Source organism: Schistocerca piceifrons, chromosome 1, assembly GCF_021461385.2.
Source record: "Schistocerca piceifrons isolate TAMUIC-IGC-003096 chromosome 1, iqSchPice1.1, whole genome shotgun sequence".
NCBI lineage: Eukaryota > Metazoa > Arthropoda > Insecta > Orthoptera > Acrididae > Schistocerca > Schistocerca piceifrons.
In genome coordinates, this window is record NC_060138.1 from 226,927,634 (window position 1) to 226,946,481 (window position 18,848).

General features: G+C 47.5%; 1 protein-coding gene across 1 annotated transcript in view; it reads left to right on the forward strand.

The window, feature by feature from the left end:
• Positions 1-18,848, forward strand: part of LOC124790129 (nitric oxide synthase, salivary gland-like) — a 705,692-nt gene that overhangs the window by 508,067 nt on the left and 178,777 nt on the right. Inside the window, 2 exon segments of the mRNA XM_047257705.1 lie at positions 9,175-9,314; positions 15,713-15,887. Of these exon segments, the coding sequence (XP_047113661.1) occupies positions 9,175-9,314; positions 15,713-15,887 (315 nt within the window).

The window sequence follows — 18,848 nt, forward strand, 5'->3', positions numbered from 1 at the left end:
GAGCGTTTTCTGCGAGAGGAAGTGAAGATCCCGGCGACCGATATTATAGGCATACATTTGTCCATCGTGAGCAGCACGGTCTATGTGAAAATCATTAACGACGCGGCGTGCGAACGCATACTACGTGAGACCAAACAGGGGCTCCGCTTCTGTCACGCTGATGGCAATGTGGGAGAGGTAACCGTCGACCACGCAGGCTTAGGTATGCGAACGATACGCATTTTCGAATTGCCATTCGAACTTCCAGCTGAGGAAGTCGTCGCGGCACTACGCCCATACGGCACAGTCCACGGCCACACTGCGGAGAAGTGGACACAGTTTCGGACGTATCCTGTCCTAAACGGGGTCCGACAGGTCACCATAGATTTCCGAAGCCACGTCCCGTCCTACTTACAGATCGGCGGATGCCGTGCCATAATTATATACGATGGCCAGCCTCGGATCTGTTCCGGGTGCGGCAAAGAAGGCCACCTTAGATCCGAATGCCTACAACGGCGTATTACGCAACTTCCAGCTGCCGAAAAACCACCCACGTCGTAACCTACAGTGCTACCGGTGACCTATGCCGCTGCTCTGGCTTCTCCTACCACTTTGCAACGTCGCCCGGTCACCACAAACGACGCCACCAACGAGCCCGACCAGACACTGACGGAGAGCGCCTCGGACGACCTGCCGCCTCGGCCGGCCATTGACGCCGCTCCGAAGATGCCGACGCAACCAGACGCTGACCCTGATCTCGGAAACACGATGGAGATCGACTCGCTCATCGTTCCTACAGCGGCCTTTCTGCCAGAACGACGTGACTCCCTTCCGTCGTCGGACACGGAGGGTCGCACAAGGAAACAACGTTCCCCGAAACGTCGCAAGCGAAGACGTCGCACCGTTTCCGGCCAAGAGGAGACGTTACAAGTCGAGGAGGACGTACCCGTCGACCAGCACGAAGCCTCAGAACCCGCTACTGCTGACGAAGACGTCATGAGCGCGGAGACATCTATCGGTGTGCCTGCGCCCCGTGCTGACGCTGAACTAAATCATGAACGTCTCACAGGCGACACGACACCACGCACAATTACAACATCTTCTGAAGACAAAATGGACGATACACCAGTTTCCGCTTCCACGGCGTGGCACGAGGAGGAGGTCACGGAGCAGGAGCCGTTACGGGACCCTGCGCCGTCACGGCCGCACCACTAATCATACTCTCCCCAGACTCCCCTGCGGCCCAGCGGGATAACGTTCCGCTGCGACGCCCACACCCTTGCGCGGACAGCGGAGTGGACCAGCCACCAGCAATCCGACACCAGGCCTACCGGATAGCAACCATCAACACCAACAACATCCGTTCCAGGGTGAAAATCCGCCTTATGCAGGAGATGTTCTGGGCTTCGGATATTGATTTCGCCCTTCTGCAGGAAGTTCACTTGGCTAGTCTCCCGGATATTAATGGCTATACCGCCCACGCCTCCGCGAGTGATCCTATGGGCCGCGGGGTGGCCATCTACGTCCGCCACGGGATTTCTGTGACCGATGTCGCCTTCCTTCCATCAGCTCGGGGCATGGCACTCACTGCCATGGGGACACGCATCATTAATGTCTACGCTCCCTCAGGCACCGAACGACGGCATGAAAGAGCCCAGTTTTATTCCGAGGAAATCGCTCCCCTGTTTTTAGGGCGTTATGACCATTGCCTACTAGGAGGTGACTTTAACAGCGTTCTGCATCCTAAAGATCAGATCCCCCACTATACTACATGCCAGGAGCTACGTATAGTGATGCGAGACCTCCTGCTTCACGATACCTGGGAAGTACAACACGGCGACCTTTCTGGCCATACCTTTCTTACAAGTCACTCCGCAAGCCGACTAGACAGGATATACGTCTCACAAACTCTTAGATCTGCGATACGGGGCGCCGAACGCTGGCCGCTGGCCTTTTCCGACCATTGCGCTTACATCTGTACGGTCCTCCTTCCGCCGCAATCAGTATGGCGCAGCCGTGCGCCATGGAAACTCAATACCTCACACTTGCATGACCAGGCGTGTCGCCAACAAGTCACTGACACGTGGACAGCCTGCGAACGACGCCTTCCCCGCTACCGCTCGACATTGACATGGTGGTTGGACTGCGCCAAGCCGGCGATCCGGAGGACACTGATGAGATACGGGAAGGACATGGCCGACTGGCATCGCACCACTGTTGACTTCTATTACGCGATTCTCCGAGATCTGGATGCTCAACCGCCAACCCCGGACAACCAGTTGGAAAGGCAAAGAACTAAGGCGAAGATACTTGCGCTGGCACGCCGGAAATTGCAAGGGGTCGTGATACGGACGCGGCGCCACGATCACGCGGATTTAGAAATTCCATCCATGCATGATATAGTGTCCGACAACCGAAGGCGTCGTCGGCAGATCATCAGCACTTTGACAACGCCTCATGGAACGCAGGTGACCACTCAGAATGACATCGTCCGCGCATTCGTCGAGCACTACCGTCGTACTTATAGTGATGACGACTCTGAAACTGCAGCAGACGACTCCATTTTGAATTACGTCACGCGCACCCTCCCCCACACGGAGGCGGATGCTTTGACAGTGGCGGTCACGCTAGACGAAGTCAACAACACAATCGCCAAAGGTGCAGTCAACAGATCGCCCGGCATTGACGGCTTACCGATTGAGTTTTACCGTACCTTTCGGGACCTCATGGCCCCACGGTGGACGACTATGTATCAAGAACTGATAACATCTGACCAAGCAATCCCACCCGCCTTTACTGAGGGCATCATTATACCAGTCCACAAACCAGCCCGTGGTTCGATGGTCACGAGTTACAGACCGCTCACCCTCCTCAATGCCGATTACAAGATTTTCGCGCGCTTACTGGCAATGCGGCTCCGAACTACGCTCCCTCATATCCTCTCGCCAGAACAAACGACGCCTGGCGGACAGATTAACATGCAGACTGCCACAGGGGAATGCCGCGACTTAATTGCGATAGCGGCGGCCTGCAGGCTCCGGGCAGCGGTCGTCGCTATAGACATCGACAGCGCCTTCGATAAAGTGCGTCATCGTTTCCTGTTTTCGGTGGCAGCCCGAATGGGCATCCCCCCTCCGTTTCTCGACGTCATGCGGCGTCTTTACGACAGTGCCAGTTCACGTGTCCAAGTCAATGGACGTATATCAGGGCCGGTACCTATCTGCCGTTCGGTACGGCAGGGGTGCCCCCTCTCTACCCTCCTGTATGCTATTGCCCTTGAGCCCCTTATTGGGGGCTTGACGACCAAGCTTTCTGGCCTCACCCTACGCCAACACACTTTTCGCTGTCGGGCATATGCTGATGACCTCCTCCTCCTCATTCGCTCCGGCTCTGAGATTCGGGATGTCCTCGACTTGATTACCCGTTATGGGGCTGCCGCTGGCAGTGCCATGAATGTCGCCAAATCTTCTGCAATGCACATTGGACGAGGCCTCCAGGAGGGTGAAGTGGCACCACTGCCGCTTGTGCGGACTTTCCGGTACCTGGGCATTACCTTTACCCCCACGGTCACACGCACGGCGGCAACGAATTTCCGTCGCCTGTTACACGTCATCCGCAACGACGTCCGCCAGAACCTCTTGCGCCGCCAGGACACACTTCAAAGGGTTGCGTTTATTAATCTTTATGTGGCATCAAAATTGGTTCACATCGCGCAAGTTCTCCCTCTGCCAACTGCAATTGGGCGCAACCTTCAGGCGGCTTTTGGCTATTACCTCACGGCTGGTTCAATGTTTAAAGTCCGTTATGAGACACTTACCCTGCCCACACGGTATGGTGGCGTTGGGCTCGTCAATGTCCGTATGCGATCTGCAGCCTTGTACATGAGTACCATGAGAAAACAGTGGATGGGCCAGGGTACATCTCTAACACGCAGCTTGCTTGAGGTCCTCCTACCAGCTTCCACCTCACCACCAGTGTCTGTCGGCCATATCGTGCCTCATTTGTCCCATCTTTCGACCTTTTTCGTCGACTACAGTTATATACATACCAGTCTTCCAGATACACGCCCACCTAGGACTAAAAGGATTTTTACAGCCTGTTGCTGCGCTGTGTTCCCCGGAATGTGATGGAGACCAAACACCCCTCCATCCAGTGGCCCATAGTGTGGACTACCGTCCACCAGCCCTTCCTCCCTACGAACGTCCGGGCGCTGTGGTATCACATAGTCAACAGGAAATTTGCCACGAAGCAGCGCCTGCACAACATTGGCTTGTCAGAATCCCCTCTTTGTCTCCTTTGCCAGCAACTGGACACTGATGAACACCGCCTGACATGCGCCTCATCGCAAGATGTATGGCGCTTCGTGCAGCAAATCATTGCCTGCTATCTCCGGGTGCCACCAGACACAGTCGAGCCTCGAATGTTTCTATACCCGGAGGACCGACATTTTCCCGCCGCCAAATGTCATGCTATTACGTGGGTCAAAGGGTGGGCGGTCGCTTATCTCTTTAATGAGGGACCTAAATCCCGCCTCGACTTCTGGACCTATTTACGAACAGCCCATGCAGCTCTCGAAAACACGCCACGTTACCGAACATTATTTGCTAACTATCTTCGAGCGGTCCTTGTTAGACCTCCACTGAGTTGGGGGGTGCCTGGCACAGAGGGCACCCACCCCTTCTCCCCCGGCGGTGTCTGGGTTTCAACCGCCTACGATCTATTCTACTTCTGACCTCCGCGGATGGGAGAGCGCGTAGCAGATTGCGCGGATTTTATTTCTTTTTGCTTTTCCTTTTTCCTTTCTTTTTCTTTACCTAGAATTTATATTTCTTTTATCTTTCGCATATGTGTTCCCATAATTTCATGCTATTAGTGAATATTACAAAAACACATGCAAATAAATAAATAACAACGCCTTCCACTACTGTTGATTCCTGTTTCTCCCACTTCCCTAAGCACCACAGGCTCGGTGGTGGTGCGGGGGACACTGTGGCCAGGCCTCAGGTTTCGACCCCTGCCCACTTTGCCCCCCGAGCCCCTACCGGTCCCCCCTCCCCCCAAAAAAAAAAAAAAAAAAAGCGGTAGCGAGCGTAGTAAAAAAAAAAAAAAAAAAAAATGGTAGAGCACTTGCCCGCGAAACGCAAAGGTCCCGAGTTCGAGTCTCGGTCGGGCACACAGTTTTAATCTGCCAGGAAGTTTCATATCAGCGCACACTCCGCTGCAGAGTGAAAATCTCATTCTATTTCTTCGTTGATCTCCTTCCTTTAATTATCTTCTCTCTTCGTTTATCCGTTTCCTTCAATTATATTCTCCCTTTGGTTCCCCTTTCTGTCCAGATTATTCTTGTCATTTTTCCACCATATCCAGATTTCAGTAGCGTCAAGTAGATTATTTCCCAATTTACTAGTCCTACTTTCACTTCCATAAAACAGTATCTTACATACATATCATTTTGCAAAAGTTTTCTAAAGTTTATATGCACATGTCTCCCAGGTAAAAAGTTTTTCGTTGTCGCTAAAGCATTCAATCCTTCACGTCCCTTAAGCATCTATTGTCTCTGTTATCATACTAGAGCATGCTGAAAAGTAACGCCTCCGAATTTTTGTGGGAAAACTCATAAATACTTTTAAATAAAACAAAGAGTATTAACATTCTACATATTTTTAGCCCTCTGCCGCTAAAGGGCTCCAAATTTTAGCGTGTAACATGGGTGTGTGTAACGTAAAAATATTGGTGCTTGAGAAACAGAGTGCTATATCCGAGTGTCGAATTCGAAAAGCTGTCCACACATGGAGCGCCCTCTCGTTCAGCACGACAACGCCAGTCCGCACACGAGCGCTGCGACACCTGCAAGCATCTGACGCTTTGAGTTCACTGTCACGATCACCCTCCAGACAGTCCCGACTTGGCCCCATTCGATTTTCGTCTGTACCCAAAACTTCACACCGATGAAGCGGTGCAAGCAGAAGTGAGGTTGACGCTCCTTCAACAAAGTCAAATATTCTACAGTCACGGTATCAACAAACAGGTCTCTCGTTGGTAGACTGCGAGGGTGACAGCATTGTGAAATAAATTTGTAGACGTGAATAATACAGATGTAGAATCTTAATAACGTTTCTTTTATTTAAAAGGCTTTAAGAGTTTTCACATAAAAAATTCGGCGGCATTACTTCTGAGTACGCCCTGGTACTATCGAGAAAAATAAATTGTTTCACCTGACACGTTCTGACGTCATCTGACGTCGTATTGGTTCTAATTGCTCCCACATTTTCCCGTATTACCACTGCTTTTGTTTTCCATTTGTTCACTTTTAGCTTCTATAGACTGAGAGTGTCTGACAGGTTCAAAAAATGGTTCAAATGGCTCTGAGCACTGTGGGACTTAACATCTGAGCTCATTAGTCCCCTAGAACTTAGAACTACTTAAAACTAACTAACCTAAGGACATCACACACATCCATGCCCGAGGCAGGATTCGAACCTGCGAGCGCAGCAACAGCACGTTTCCAGACTGAAGCGCCTAGAACCGCTCGGCCACCCTCAATGAACTCATTGAATAAATATTAAGATAGGGAACATCCTTGCCCAACTCATTTTCTAATACTGTCAATGCTGTACGATATTTATGTGAGCATGCTTAAAAGTAATGCCTCCAAATTTTTTATTCTGTTCTTAATATCAGTTGAGGTATTGGATGTCATGCATATTACTCGGTCGACTTTCCCGCTCCACTGATGCAAGTTGCAACCACCTGCCGCTAGAGGGCTCCGAATTGTAGCGTGTAACATGGCGTGAGAAACAGCGTGCTGTAATCGAGTTTCTAACCGCAGAAAACGTGACTCCAATTGAAATGCATAAAGGAATGAAAGTTGTGCACTGCGGTGGTGATTGTATCGCCTTCGCTAGTATGTGGCGTTCGTTTGCTACGAGACTCATCGGAATCGGGCTGAGAAAATCGTCAGATAACACAGACACAGCTCACAAGTAAGTGTGGCATATAACGAGAGCGTGTACAGGCCGTCAATGCAGAATTGCCATACTGGGTGCACTGCGGGTGCCTCGAATGCTCACTTCTGACGTTTAAGAGAGGACACTGGATATCTGTCAACAATTTATTTGGTTTTTGCGGAGCGGCCGACATCGTACACACTGTTAAGGCGAGGTGGGCTACAGAGTGGTTCACCAGTTGTCGTCGTAGGAAGACCAGACAGGATCAGAAACGATGAGCGGACAAGCAAATGCAATAAACAAAAGCTTTACTTAACTGGTAGCTTTCTCCAAGCGCACAAAGACTCATTGCAAATTCTGGCCGGCGTGGCCGAGCTGTTCTAGGCGCTACAGTCTGGAACCGCGCGACAGCTACGGTCGCAGGTTCGAATCCTGCCTCGGGCTTGGATGTGTGTAATGTCCTTAGGTTAGTTAGGTTTAAATAGTACTAAGTTCTAGGGGACTGATGACCTCAGAAGTTAAGTCCCATAGTACTCAGAGCCATTTGAATCAACTCATTACAAATAATGAGGCAAGAAACAGAGTACGATTAGGCCGTGTGGCTGCCTCCGGCCGTCCTATATTGCGGCGGCAACGGACGCTGATTGTCCATTGCCGCTGGAGGCGTGGCTCAGCGGGTGTGCACCATGGGGTCCGCTGGATCCCGAACGACCACTATCGCGATCTGCTGGAAACTTGCAATTCCATCGCCACCTTTGAGACGCCTGTGGCCTGGTATCGACATCTTATATCCCTTTTTGAGCATGAGGATGATAGATTCCTAAACAACACTGTGACAGGTAATCAAAGCTGGATTCACCATTTTGATCTCAGAAACAGGTAAAGATCAATGGAGGCCCGCCACAAAGGATCAGCGAGGTCAGAAGAGTTCCACATCATGTCATCAGCAAGTAAATTCATGCTCAAAGTATTCTGGGATGTTCAAGATGTGGGGCGTTTGGAATTTGTTGTAACTGACATTTCGAACGTTTTTTACAACACAACTTTTATTTACGTGAATCTACATGGAAATGACCGAATAAAAACGAAAAGTCACAATCACAAAGCCAGTAAGAATTTCCTACTAAAGGCAACAAAAGATAACTTCTAATTTTTTAACAAGAGTCCTTTGTAACACACATACACTTAATTCCAAGTCCTATTTCGATGACGAAGACGAAGTTTTCCGTGTAGACGTCCTTGAGGTCGGTATTCGGCGTGAACTGACGTCTGGTACTGGTTCTAGCCTTTAAATAGTATTGGCCAGCCAATCAGATGTTGGTGTACTAATACTTCCTGCAGGCCATCTCGAACTCCCTCTGCAGTAAGTAGTACACGGAATGTCTGTTTCCAAAACAGCCGATTTTTACCATTGCTTACGCCTTTGGGCATAGACAACCTCGGTCCTGTGTCGTGTTAGATGTGTTGCCGGCCCGCAGGGGCTACCTTGGCGACAGCGTAAGAGAATTCATGCCCAAAGGCACCACCATAAACTCTTCAAGGGACTGTGGGACCCTCAGAAAACTGAAAGGACGAATTCAAAGAGTTCGTCCACACATTCAGTACCCTCTCCTTCAGATGACAACGTCAGACCACACACGAGTGCTGTGATGTCTGCAAGCCAGCCGCTGTAGCCGAGCAGTCCTAGGCACTTCAGTCCGGAACATCACTGCTGCTACGGTCGCAGTTTCGAATCCTGCCTCGGGCATGGATGTGTGTGATGCCCTTAGGTTAGTTGGGTTTAAGTAGCTCTAAGTTCTAGGGGACTGATGACCTCAGATGTTAACTCCCATAGTGCTTAGAGGCATTTTTTGCAACAATCCAACGCCTTTGGTACACTGTCATCGATCACCCCTCTTACAGCCCCGACTTGGTCCCATCTGATTTTCATCTGTTTCCGAAACTTAAAGGATGCCGTCCAATCTTAATAAAATTAGTTTTATTTAACAATTTTCTAAGAAAAAATTTGGAGGCACTATATTTCAGTACGCCCCCGTATTTTAATTTTGTCTAAATGTGCATTGCTGGACGTGGAACGGTAGCCCAGACCTCCCGAATGTGAGTCCAGTGTGTTAACGACTGTCCCGTATCTCTCGGTCCTATGACACGATATGTCCACGATGTATCGTAAGTTCGCCCCCTTGGTGGAAGAGATTGTTCAGCACAGCTTGCTCTTGCCGTTAATAATCGGCTTATCTTTTGTCCACAGCTGTGTCTGAAGCTGGGCTGGAAGAGCGCGCGCACGAAGTTCGACATCTTGCCGCTGGTGCTGTCGGCCAACGGACACGACCCGGACTGCTTCGACATCCCGCCAGAGCTGGTGATGCGCATCCCGCTCAGCCACCCCACGTAAGTATCTCGTGTTTCTTTATTAAAAGATCCGTCATGGAGAACCGAAGTTCTCCTTTCGTCACACAGCACCCTGAAAGCCACGCATCGCAGGGCAGATGTTGTATTCGTTGACTTCAGAAAAGCATTTGACTCCGTACCATACATACACTTTCGCTAACGAAATTACAATCATATGGGGCACCAAATGAAATTTATCACTAGATGAAGTATTACCTCGTAGGGCAATGCAGCATGTTATCTAGGATGGAAAGTCACCAACAAATGTACGAGGGACGTTCCGAAAGTAAATTTCGTCATTGTTTTTCACACAGAAACTTTATTGCAAAAAAACACCATAGCACCCTGAGCCATACATCTCGCACTAGTTTTCGACGTCGTCTCACCCCTGGCATTACCGAGCGAGGTGGCGCAGTGGTTGGCACACTGGACTCGCATTCGGGAGGACGACGGTTCAATCCCGTCTCCAGCCATCCTGATTTAGGTTTTCCGTGATTTCCCTAAATCGTTTCAGGCCAATGCCGGGATGGTTCCTTTGAAAGGGCACGGCCGATTTCCTTCCCAATCCTTCCCTAACCCGAGCTTGCGCTCCGTCTCTAATGACCTCGTTGTCGACGGGACATTAAACACTAACCACCACCACCACCCCTGGCATTGAGACATTTGTCGTAATGTGCAATCAGTTTGAATAAACTACTCTGGTAAAACTCTCTGCCCTGCGATTCAAAGAATTGTCGCACTGCCTGCTCTACCTCAACACTGGTTTGGAAGTGACGTCACGAGAGAACCGTTTTCAATGCAGGTAACAGATGGAAGTCCAATGGGGCAATATCGAGGCTGCAGTCTGTGTGGTACAATCTCACCCATCCACTTGACGAGACACGACCTCATCACTAAACACGGTCTGTAGATGTTCACGAATCACAGACACACTAGTCCTATGTGCCCATTCATACCGGATAACAGCACGCATTTCCATCCACGACCACGTTGTCAGTACACGTCCGTCTGCCATAGTAATGTACGTATGCTCGAACAACCTTGGACATGGTGATGTGCTGCTAATCTCTCTTCTTCGGCGCTCTACACATGCCTCATTCCTCCTCTGCTGACGTCTCTTTCATCGTTGAACCAGCAACGCTTGTAGATTCAAATGACGTTTGTTTGTTTCACCTGGTGTACCATCTTCCCTTTCAGGAAAGTGACGCAACATACTTTCGGAACGTGTCTCGTCCACGTCATTTAAGACGTGGTCCAGGGAAGTGACTTGAGACTCTGCCTCTTCTGATGTATGATAATGACACGGCACAGATTATTAAACGTAACACACATTTACGAGTATTTATAATGAAACACTGTAGGAAGGATGCTGCATAAATACTGAGCCACATCTTGATAAGGTTTCAAAGGTACAGAGACGACAAATTGCTTTAATTCTAGCAATACCAGCGCATTTTCTGTAACGCGGCTTACCAACGGGAGAAGAGTGTACTTTGCGTCCACTCTAAAAAGTTTTATAAAATTCTTTAATTGTTAATGATTTATATTAACATTATACCTTTTAACGCGGTACTGATGTATAAATAGGGCCTTGAACCAGAAGATTTTTTAGCGCCTTTTAGAAATAGCAAAGCAATTTCAGCAACGATTACTAGCAGGCTTGAGGTACTTCATGCCCATCACAAAAAATATAAACAATGCAAATTTCGTTAACTGGTGTTGACTTTTACTCACAACATACTTTTTAATGAGACACTGATATACAAGTGAGCTCCTCAAACTGAGAATGTTGCAATTATATTCTTTGTGGAAAGTAACACCAAGTACATGATTTAAATTTATATGTTAAATTTAACTGAAAAATTAAAATATCTGGCAGAATAATTCATTGAAAATATTGAAAATAATAATTTTTTTAAACTAACTGGCGGGAGTACAGTATTTTTCAAGAGGTAGGCATAAGAATCTCCCTTCCCCCTTCCCCCCCCCCCCCCCCCCCCCCCGCAACCCTTGGTATTGTGAAGGTTAAAGATCGAGGAGTGTAAAACTTCCTACTTCTACAAACTGAAGAAAACACAGTATCATAGAACTGCAGAATTAGTAATTCGTGCAAATACCTGAGTGTAACATTCTGTAGCGAAAGATCACACATGCTCGGATAACAACTTCAGTTCACTGGTAGCAACCTGGCAAAATGCAATCAGTCTACAAAGGAGAGCAGATAAAATGTTCTCCATTTCCATGTCACCTCAGTTGAGATATAACTCTCAAGCTTTCTACCGGAAGACGATGGCGGCAACAGCTGTCGAAAGCCTGAGTCCTTCATCTCGACTCACTCGGGTTGAAAACCGAGAAAGTTTTATCCAATACTTCCGTCGCGAAACATTCAGAGGATACAAAGAAGATCGCTTACAAGACCCAACCTGAAACATCGCTCAAGCATGTGGTGCCATACTAAATAGGACCAACACAAAGAAGGACAGAAAGAATCGACATAGGTTTGTAGACACTCAGGGACCTCGTTCGGCAGACGTTTGAAGACAGACCTCCAGCTATGTAGCGAAAGTCTATTCACAGAGTTTCAAGAATCGGTATTAACTGAGGAATCTAGGAATTTATAGCAGATCCTTCTACGTCACTCCCGTAGAGGCCGCAAATATAAGATCACACTAATTATATTACGCAGAGGCATTTAAGCTATTTTTCCCCTCGCTCCATCAATGATTGTAAAAGGAACAAACCCTAACGTGTCGTACCATGCTAATTACCCTCTGCCATGCACTTCACTGTCTTGGGATACTTCCGAGCTGACCTTCAAATCCGTCGTTACATCTTGTACTGTCACTCGAGTGCAAGATAGGCAGTTTACGGGGTATTAGCCCATCTGATCGCGGGTAGATCCTTGTTAGAAACAGAAAAATAAATCATCGTTTGGGGGACTGATTCACCATACAGAAAAGATCAACCTTCGATTAAATTAAAAGGAAGGGTGTCAACATAAATAGCATAATGTGAATTCCACTGTTAAGCACAGAAGAGAGAGCGGATAGTTGCAAGGAGTACATTGAAAGACTCTACGAGGGGTGGAATAATTATCTGTCGACGTGACTGAGGAAGAAATCGAAGACTATATGGAAGACATAGCTTATCGAGTATCAGAGTCAGAGTTTAATGGAGCTTGGGAGACTTGCGATTAAATGAGGCAGAAGGAGTTGATAATGTTCTTTCGGAATTTCTAAAACCATTGAGTGATGTAGCAACGAAGTGACTATACAAGTTAGTGTGTAGAATCTATGTAAGTGGAGACATACTGTTAGACTTTCAGAAAAATATCGTCTATAGAATCCCGAAGATACCGAGTGAAAATAATTTCGAGAGCTATCAGCCTACGACTCATTCATTTATGTTGCTGCCGAGAGAAATACACAGAAGAATGGTAAAAAATTCACGATGTGTTAGACGACGATCAGTTTGGCTTTCGGGAAGATAAGAGCAACAGAGAGGCTGTTCTGACGTAAAACCTGACAGCGAAGCAAGACCTAAGAAAAATCAAGACGCTTTATAAGGAGTTTTCGACCTGGAAAAAGCGTTTGACCATGTAAAATGATGAAATATGTTAGAAATTCTGAGAAAAATATGTGTAATCTATATAGAAAGACCGGTAATGTACAATATCTGCAAGAACTAAGAACGGACAGTAAGATGGTGGTGGTGGTTAGTGTTTAACGTCCCGTCGACAACGAGGTCATTAGAGACGGAGCGCAAGCTCGGGTTAGGGAAGGATTGGGAAGGAAATCGGCCGTGCCCTTTCAAAGGAACCATCCCGGCATTTGCCTGAAACGATTTAGGGAAATCACGGAAAACCTAAATCAGGATGGCCGGAGACGGGATTGAACCGTCGTCCTCCCGAATGCGAGTCCAGTGTGCTAACCACTGCGCCACCTCGCTCGGTGGACAGTAGGAATGGAAGACTAAGATGTAAGAGCTCGGATTAAAATAGGGTGTAAGACAGGGGTGTAGTCTTCAGCCCCTACAGTACAAGCTGTACTTTGAGGAAGCAATGGAGAAAATAAAAGAAATATTCCACAATGGGATTAAAATTCAGGCTGAAGGATAGGATTCGCTGATAGGATTCACTGATAAAATTATCCTGAGTGAAAGTGAACAGTAATGAAGGAACTTGTTCAGTCGAATGAACTGTTTAATGAATACGGAATATGGACTGAGAATAACCCAAAGAAAGACGAAGGTAACGAGAATTAACAAAAACGAATTTGGCAGTAAACGTGATGTCAAAACCGGCTCCACGAAGTAGAAGAAGTTAAGCAATTCTGCTACCTTGGAAGCAAAATAACACACGACAAATGAAACAAGAAGTTAAGTACCGGGTGATCAAAAAGTCAGTATAAATTTGAAAACTCAATAAACCACGGAATAATGTAGATAGAGAGGTAAAAAGTGACAAACATGCTTGGAAAGACATGGGGTTTTATTAGAATAAAAAAAACACCCGATATTGCTAGACGCGTGAAAGATGTCTTGCGCGCGTCGTTTGGTGATGATCGTGTGCTCAGCCGCCACTTTCGTCATGCTTGGCCTCCCAGGTCCCCAGACCTCAGTCCGTGCGATTTTTGGCTTTGGGGTTACCTGAAGTCGCAAGTGTATCGTGATCGACCGACATCTCTAGGGATGCTGAAAGACAACATCCGACGCCAATGCCTCACCATAACTCCGGACATGATTTACAGTGCTGTTCACAACATTATTCCTCGACTACAGCTATTGTTGAGGAGTGATGGTGGACATATTGAGCATTTCCTGTAAAGAACATTATCTTTGCTTTGTCTAACTTTGTTATGCTGATTATTGCTATTCTGATCAGATGAAGTGCCATCTGTCGGACATTTTTTGAACGTTTGTATTTTTTTGGTTCTAATAAAACCCCATGTCATTCCAAGCATGTGTGTCGATTTGTACCTCTCTACATTATTCCGTGATTTCTTCAGTTTTCAAATTTGTACTGACTTTTTGATCACCCAGTAGATTAAAACGAGCAAAGAAGGCATTCCTGGTCAAAACAAATCTGCTAGTACCAAATATGGCCTTAATCTGAAGAAGAAATTTCTGAGAGCGTACGTTTCGAACACAGCGTTACCTAAAAATGAGAGAATCGAAGTGTTTGCGCTATAGAATGATGTTGAAAATTAAGAGGACTGATAAAAAATGAAGAGGTTCCCGATACAATCGGCATGGAAGGAAATATGTGGAAAGCACTGACAAGAAGAAGGGACAGACTGATGAGACATATGTTAAGACATCAGAGAATAACTTCTGTGGTACAAGAGAGTGCTGTAGAGGATAACCACAGTAGAGGAAGGTAGAGAGTGGAATACATCCAACAGATAAGCGAGGAAATAGGGTGAAAATGCTACGCTAAACTGGAGAGGTTGGTACAAAGATTGTCATTGACAGATGTTTGGGAACCTCTTTCGCCACGTCTGGTGTATTGCGAATGCATAGAAAGAAGGATCCTTTATTGTATGATTATATGATAGCGGAACAATCACTGGTAGCAGTTACTTCTGTAAAATATCTGGGAGTATGCGTGCGGAACGATTTGAAGTGGAATGATCATATAAAATTAATTGTTGGTAAGGCGGGTACCAGGTTGAGATTCATTGGGAGAGTGCTTAGAAAATGTAGTCCATCAACAAAGGAGGTGGCTTACAAAACACTCGTTCGACCTATACTTGAGTATTGCTCATCAGTGTGGGATCCATACCAGATCGGTCTGACGGAGGAGATGGAGAAGATCCAAAGAAGAGCGGCGCGTTTCGTCACAGGGTTATTTGGTAACCGTGATAGCGTTACGGAGATGTTTAATCAACTCAAGTGGCAGACTCTGCAAGAGAGGCGCTCTGCATCGCGGAGTAGCTTGCTCGTCAGGTTTCGAGAGGGTGCGTTTCTGGATGAGGTATCGAATATATTGCTTCCCCCTACTTATACTTCCCGAGGAGATACGAATGTAAAATTAGAGAGATTAGAGCGCGCACGGAGGCTTTCAGACAGTCGTTCTTCCCGCGAACCATACGCGACTGGAACAGGAAAGGGAGGTAATGACAGTGGCACGTAAAGTGCCCTCCGCCACACACCGTTGGGTGGCTTGCGGAGTATAAATGTAGATGTAGATGGTCAAGTATGTACCGTGAATATTATGATTTCGGAGAAATTCGCCCCGTCATTGTCATCTACTGCTAGCATCAACGTCTTTGTGACAGGAATCACCATCGACTGCACCAGAAGACAGAGGCCCAACAGTATCGCAAATCTTTATCTTTGGCAGGAAGCTGTGCTCACTGCCGTGTTCTCCACTATCTCACTCACCGTTTGTGCCGCAGGTACGAGTGGTTCGAGAAGCTGGGCCTGGAGTGGTACGTGCTGCCCGCCGTATCCAACATGCTGTTCGACTGTGGAGGCCTCGAGTTTACGGGCGCGCCCTTCAACGGCTGGTACATGAGCAGCGAGATCGGCTGTCGCAACCTGTGCGACACACACCGCTACAACATGCTGGAGGTGAGTGCCAACAGCCGCTCTTCTCGTACTTACGCTTACTGCCGTTGTTGAACGGGTGTCAGCGGCTAACTGTAAGTCAGACCACTACATTGATCAGCTGGTAGGTCGCTGGAGGGAGTTGGCACCACATCTGCACACACAACTACACTACTGGCCATTAAAATTGCTACACCAAGAAGAAATGCAGATGATAAACGGGTATTCATTGGACAAACCTGACATGTGGTTACATTTTCACGCAAACTGTGTGCATAGATCCTGAGAAATCAGTACCCAGAACAACCTCAACTGGCCGTAATAACGGCCTTGATACGTCTGGGCATTGAATCAAACAGAGCTTGGATGGCGTGTACAGGTACAGCTGCCCATGGAGCTTCAACACGATACCGCAGTTCATCAAGAGTAGTGACTGCAGAATTGTGACGATCCAGTTGCTCGGCCATCATTGACCGGACGTTTTCAATTGGTGAGAGATCTTGAGAATGTGCTGGCCAGGGCAGCAGTCGAACATTTTCGCCATCCAGAATGGCCCGTGTAAGACCTGCAACATGCGGTCGTGCATTATCCTGCTTATACCTCCCGAGGAGATCACTAATGTAAAATTAGAGAGATTAGAGCGCGCACGGAGGCTTTCAGACAGTCGTTCTTCCCGCGAACCATACGCGACTGAAACAGGAAAGGGAGGTAATTACAGTGGCACGTAAAGTGCCCTCCGCCACACACCGTTGGGTGGCTTGCGGAGTATAAATGTAGATGTAGATGTAGAAATGTAGGATTTCGCAGGGATCGAATGAAGGGTAGAGCCACAGGTCGTAACACATCCGAAATGTAACGTTCACTGTTCGAAGTGCCGTCAATGCGAACAAGAGGTGACCGAGACGTGTAACCAATGGCAGCTCATACCATCACGCCGGGTGATACGCCAGTATGGCGATGACGAATACACGCTTCCAATGTGCGTTCACCGCGATGACGCCAAACACGGATGCGACCATCATGATGCTGTAAACAGAACCTGGATTCTTCCGAAAAAAAGGCCGTTTTGCCAATCGTGCAACCAGGTTCGTCGTTGAGTACACCATCGCAGGCGCCCCTGTCTGTGACGCAGCGTCAAGTGTAACCGCAGCCATAGACTCCGAGCTGATAGTTCATGCTGCTGCAAACGTCGTCGAACTATTCGTGTAGATGATTGTTCTTTTGCACACGTTCCCATCTGTTGACTCAGGGATCGAGACGTGGCTGCACGATCCGTTACAGCCATGCGGATAAGATGCCTGTCATCTCGACTGCTAGTGATAAGAGGCCGTTGGGGTCCAGCACGGCGTTCCGTATTACCCTCGTGAACCCACCGATTCCATAATCTGCTAACAGTCATTGGTTCTCGACCAGCGCGAGCAGCAATGTCGCGATACGATAAACCGCAATCGCGATAGGCTACAATTCTACCTTTATCAAAGTCGGTAACGTGATGGTACGCATTTCTTCTCCTTACACGAGGCATCACAACAACGTTTCACCAGGCAACGCCGGTCAATTGCTGTTTCTGTATGAGAAATCGGTTGGAAACTTTCCTCATATCAGCACGTTGTAGGTGTCGCCACCGCCGCCAACCTCGTGTGAACGCTCTGAAAAGCTAATCATTTGCATTTTACAGCATCTTCTTCCTGTCGATTGAATTTCGCGTCTGTAGCACGTCATCTTCGTGGTGTAGCACTTTTAATGGTCAGTAGTGTACTTCTGGGGAGGGGGGTGATGGGCTCTGACGCCACATTCAATCATATCCCAGATATGTTCGATCGGGTTCAGGTCTGACAAGTTCCTCGAACCACTCTGTCACACTGCTGACCTTGTAACATGGCGTATTATCTTGTTGAAAAACGCTACTGGCGTCGGGAAAAATGATCGTCATGAACGGGTGTACGTGGTCACCAACCAGTGTACGATAGCCCCTGGCCATCATGGTGCCTTGCACGTGCTCCATTGGACTCATGGACGCACACGTGAATGTTACTCAGAGCATAATGGAGCCACCGACAGCTTGTCTCCGGCCTGTAGTAGAGAAGTCAAGGAGCTGTTCTCTTGGAAATCGGAGATCTGTTCACCCCTTCACGACGATCCCTTCATTGAGGCAGCTTGTTGTCAGTAAAATAACACTCTGCGGTTTTAACTGAATAGCACCCGATGAAATACAGAACGCTCAACACATTTAATACTATACAAGACGTTGGCACTCTTTGTTTTCTTTATGGAGGTCAGAAACGCAACACAAAAGTATCGATACCTACAGGTGTGCAGAATAAACCCGGCTTGGAAAATATTTCGTGCACCTTAAGATAGGCAATTCACCTTTTACAAAACCTGTGAGGTGAATGATGTACGTTGGGTTACCTGTCTTAAGGCACATTAAATATTTTCCAAGTTTTATTTTGTTCACCATGTAGAACAGTCCATCACTTTTGAGATTAAGTCAGAAGGAAAATCTGTTCACTGATTAGAGAAAGAGAATATGTTTACTGAAGATTTCTCGACAATGCAGAGCTAAATTATATGTACAAGCAGCCTAACATTGCTGGGTAGGTAAAAATGGTGTTTCCTGGAATGCGTATTGGGCATGTGGTTAGAATTCTTAACGAACTATGGTCATAATTTGCTAAGAACAATGAAGACCTATGTGAAGACATACGCTGATGGAGGAAAAGAAGACCTGTGAACGCTTGCTTTTTGGAGAAGCATTGTCAAAAACAGAAAGGAATGGAATAACCTTAGGCATGAAGTGTATCCACTGCGGCTTCGCGACCGTTGAGAAGAACAATGTGAAGCCTGTAGTGTGTTTGTTCGCTGCGCTGTATGCAAAGGTCACCACGGGCAGTATTGCTTCCCACTCTTTCTGTTCAACATCGACATACGTTGAGAGCATATCTGCCAATGTCATATGAAAGTGTCTTACGAGGCCATTCGTCT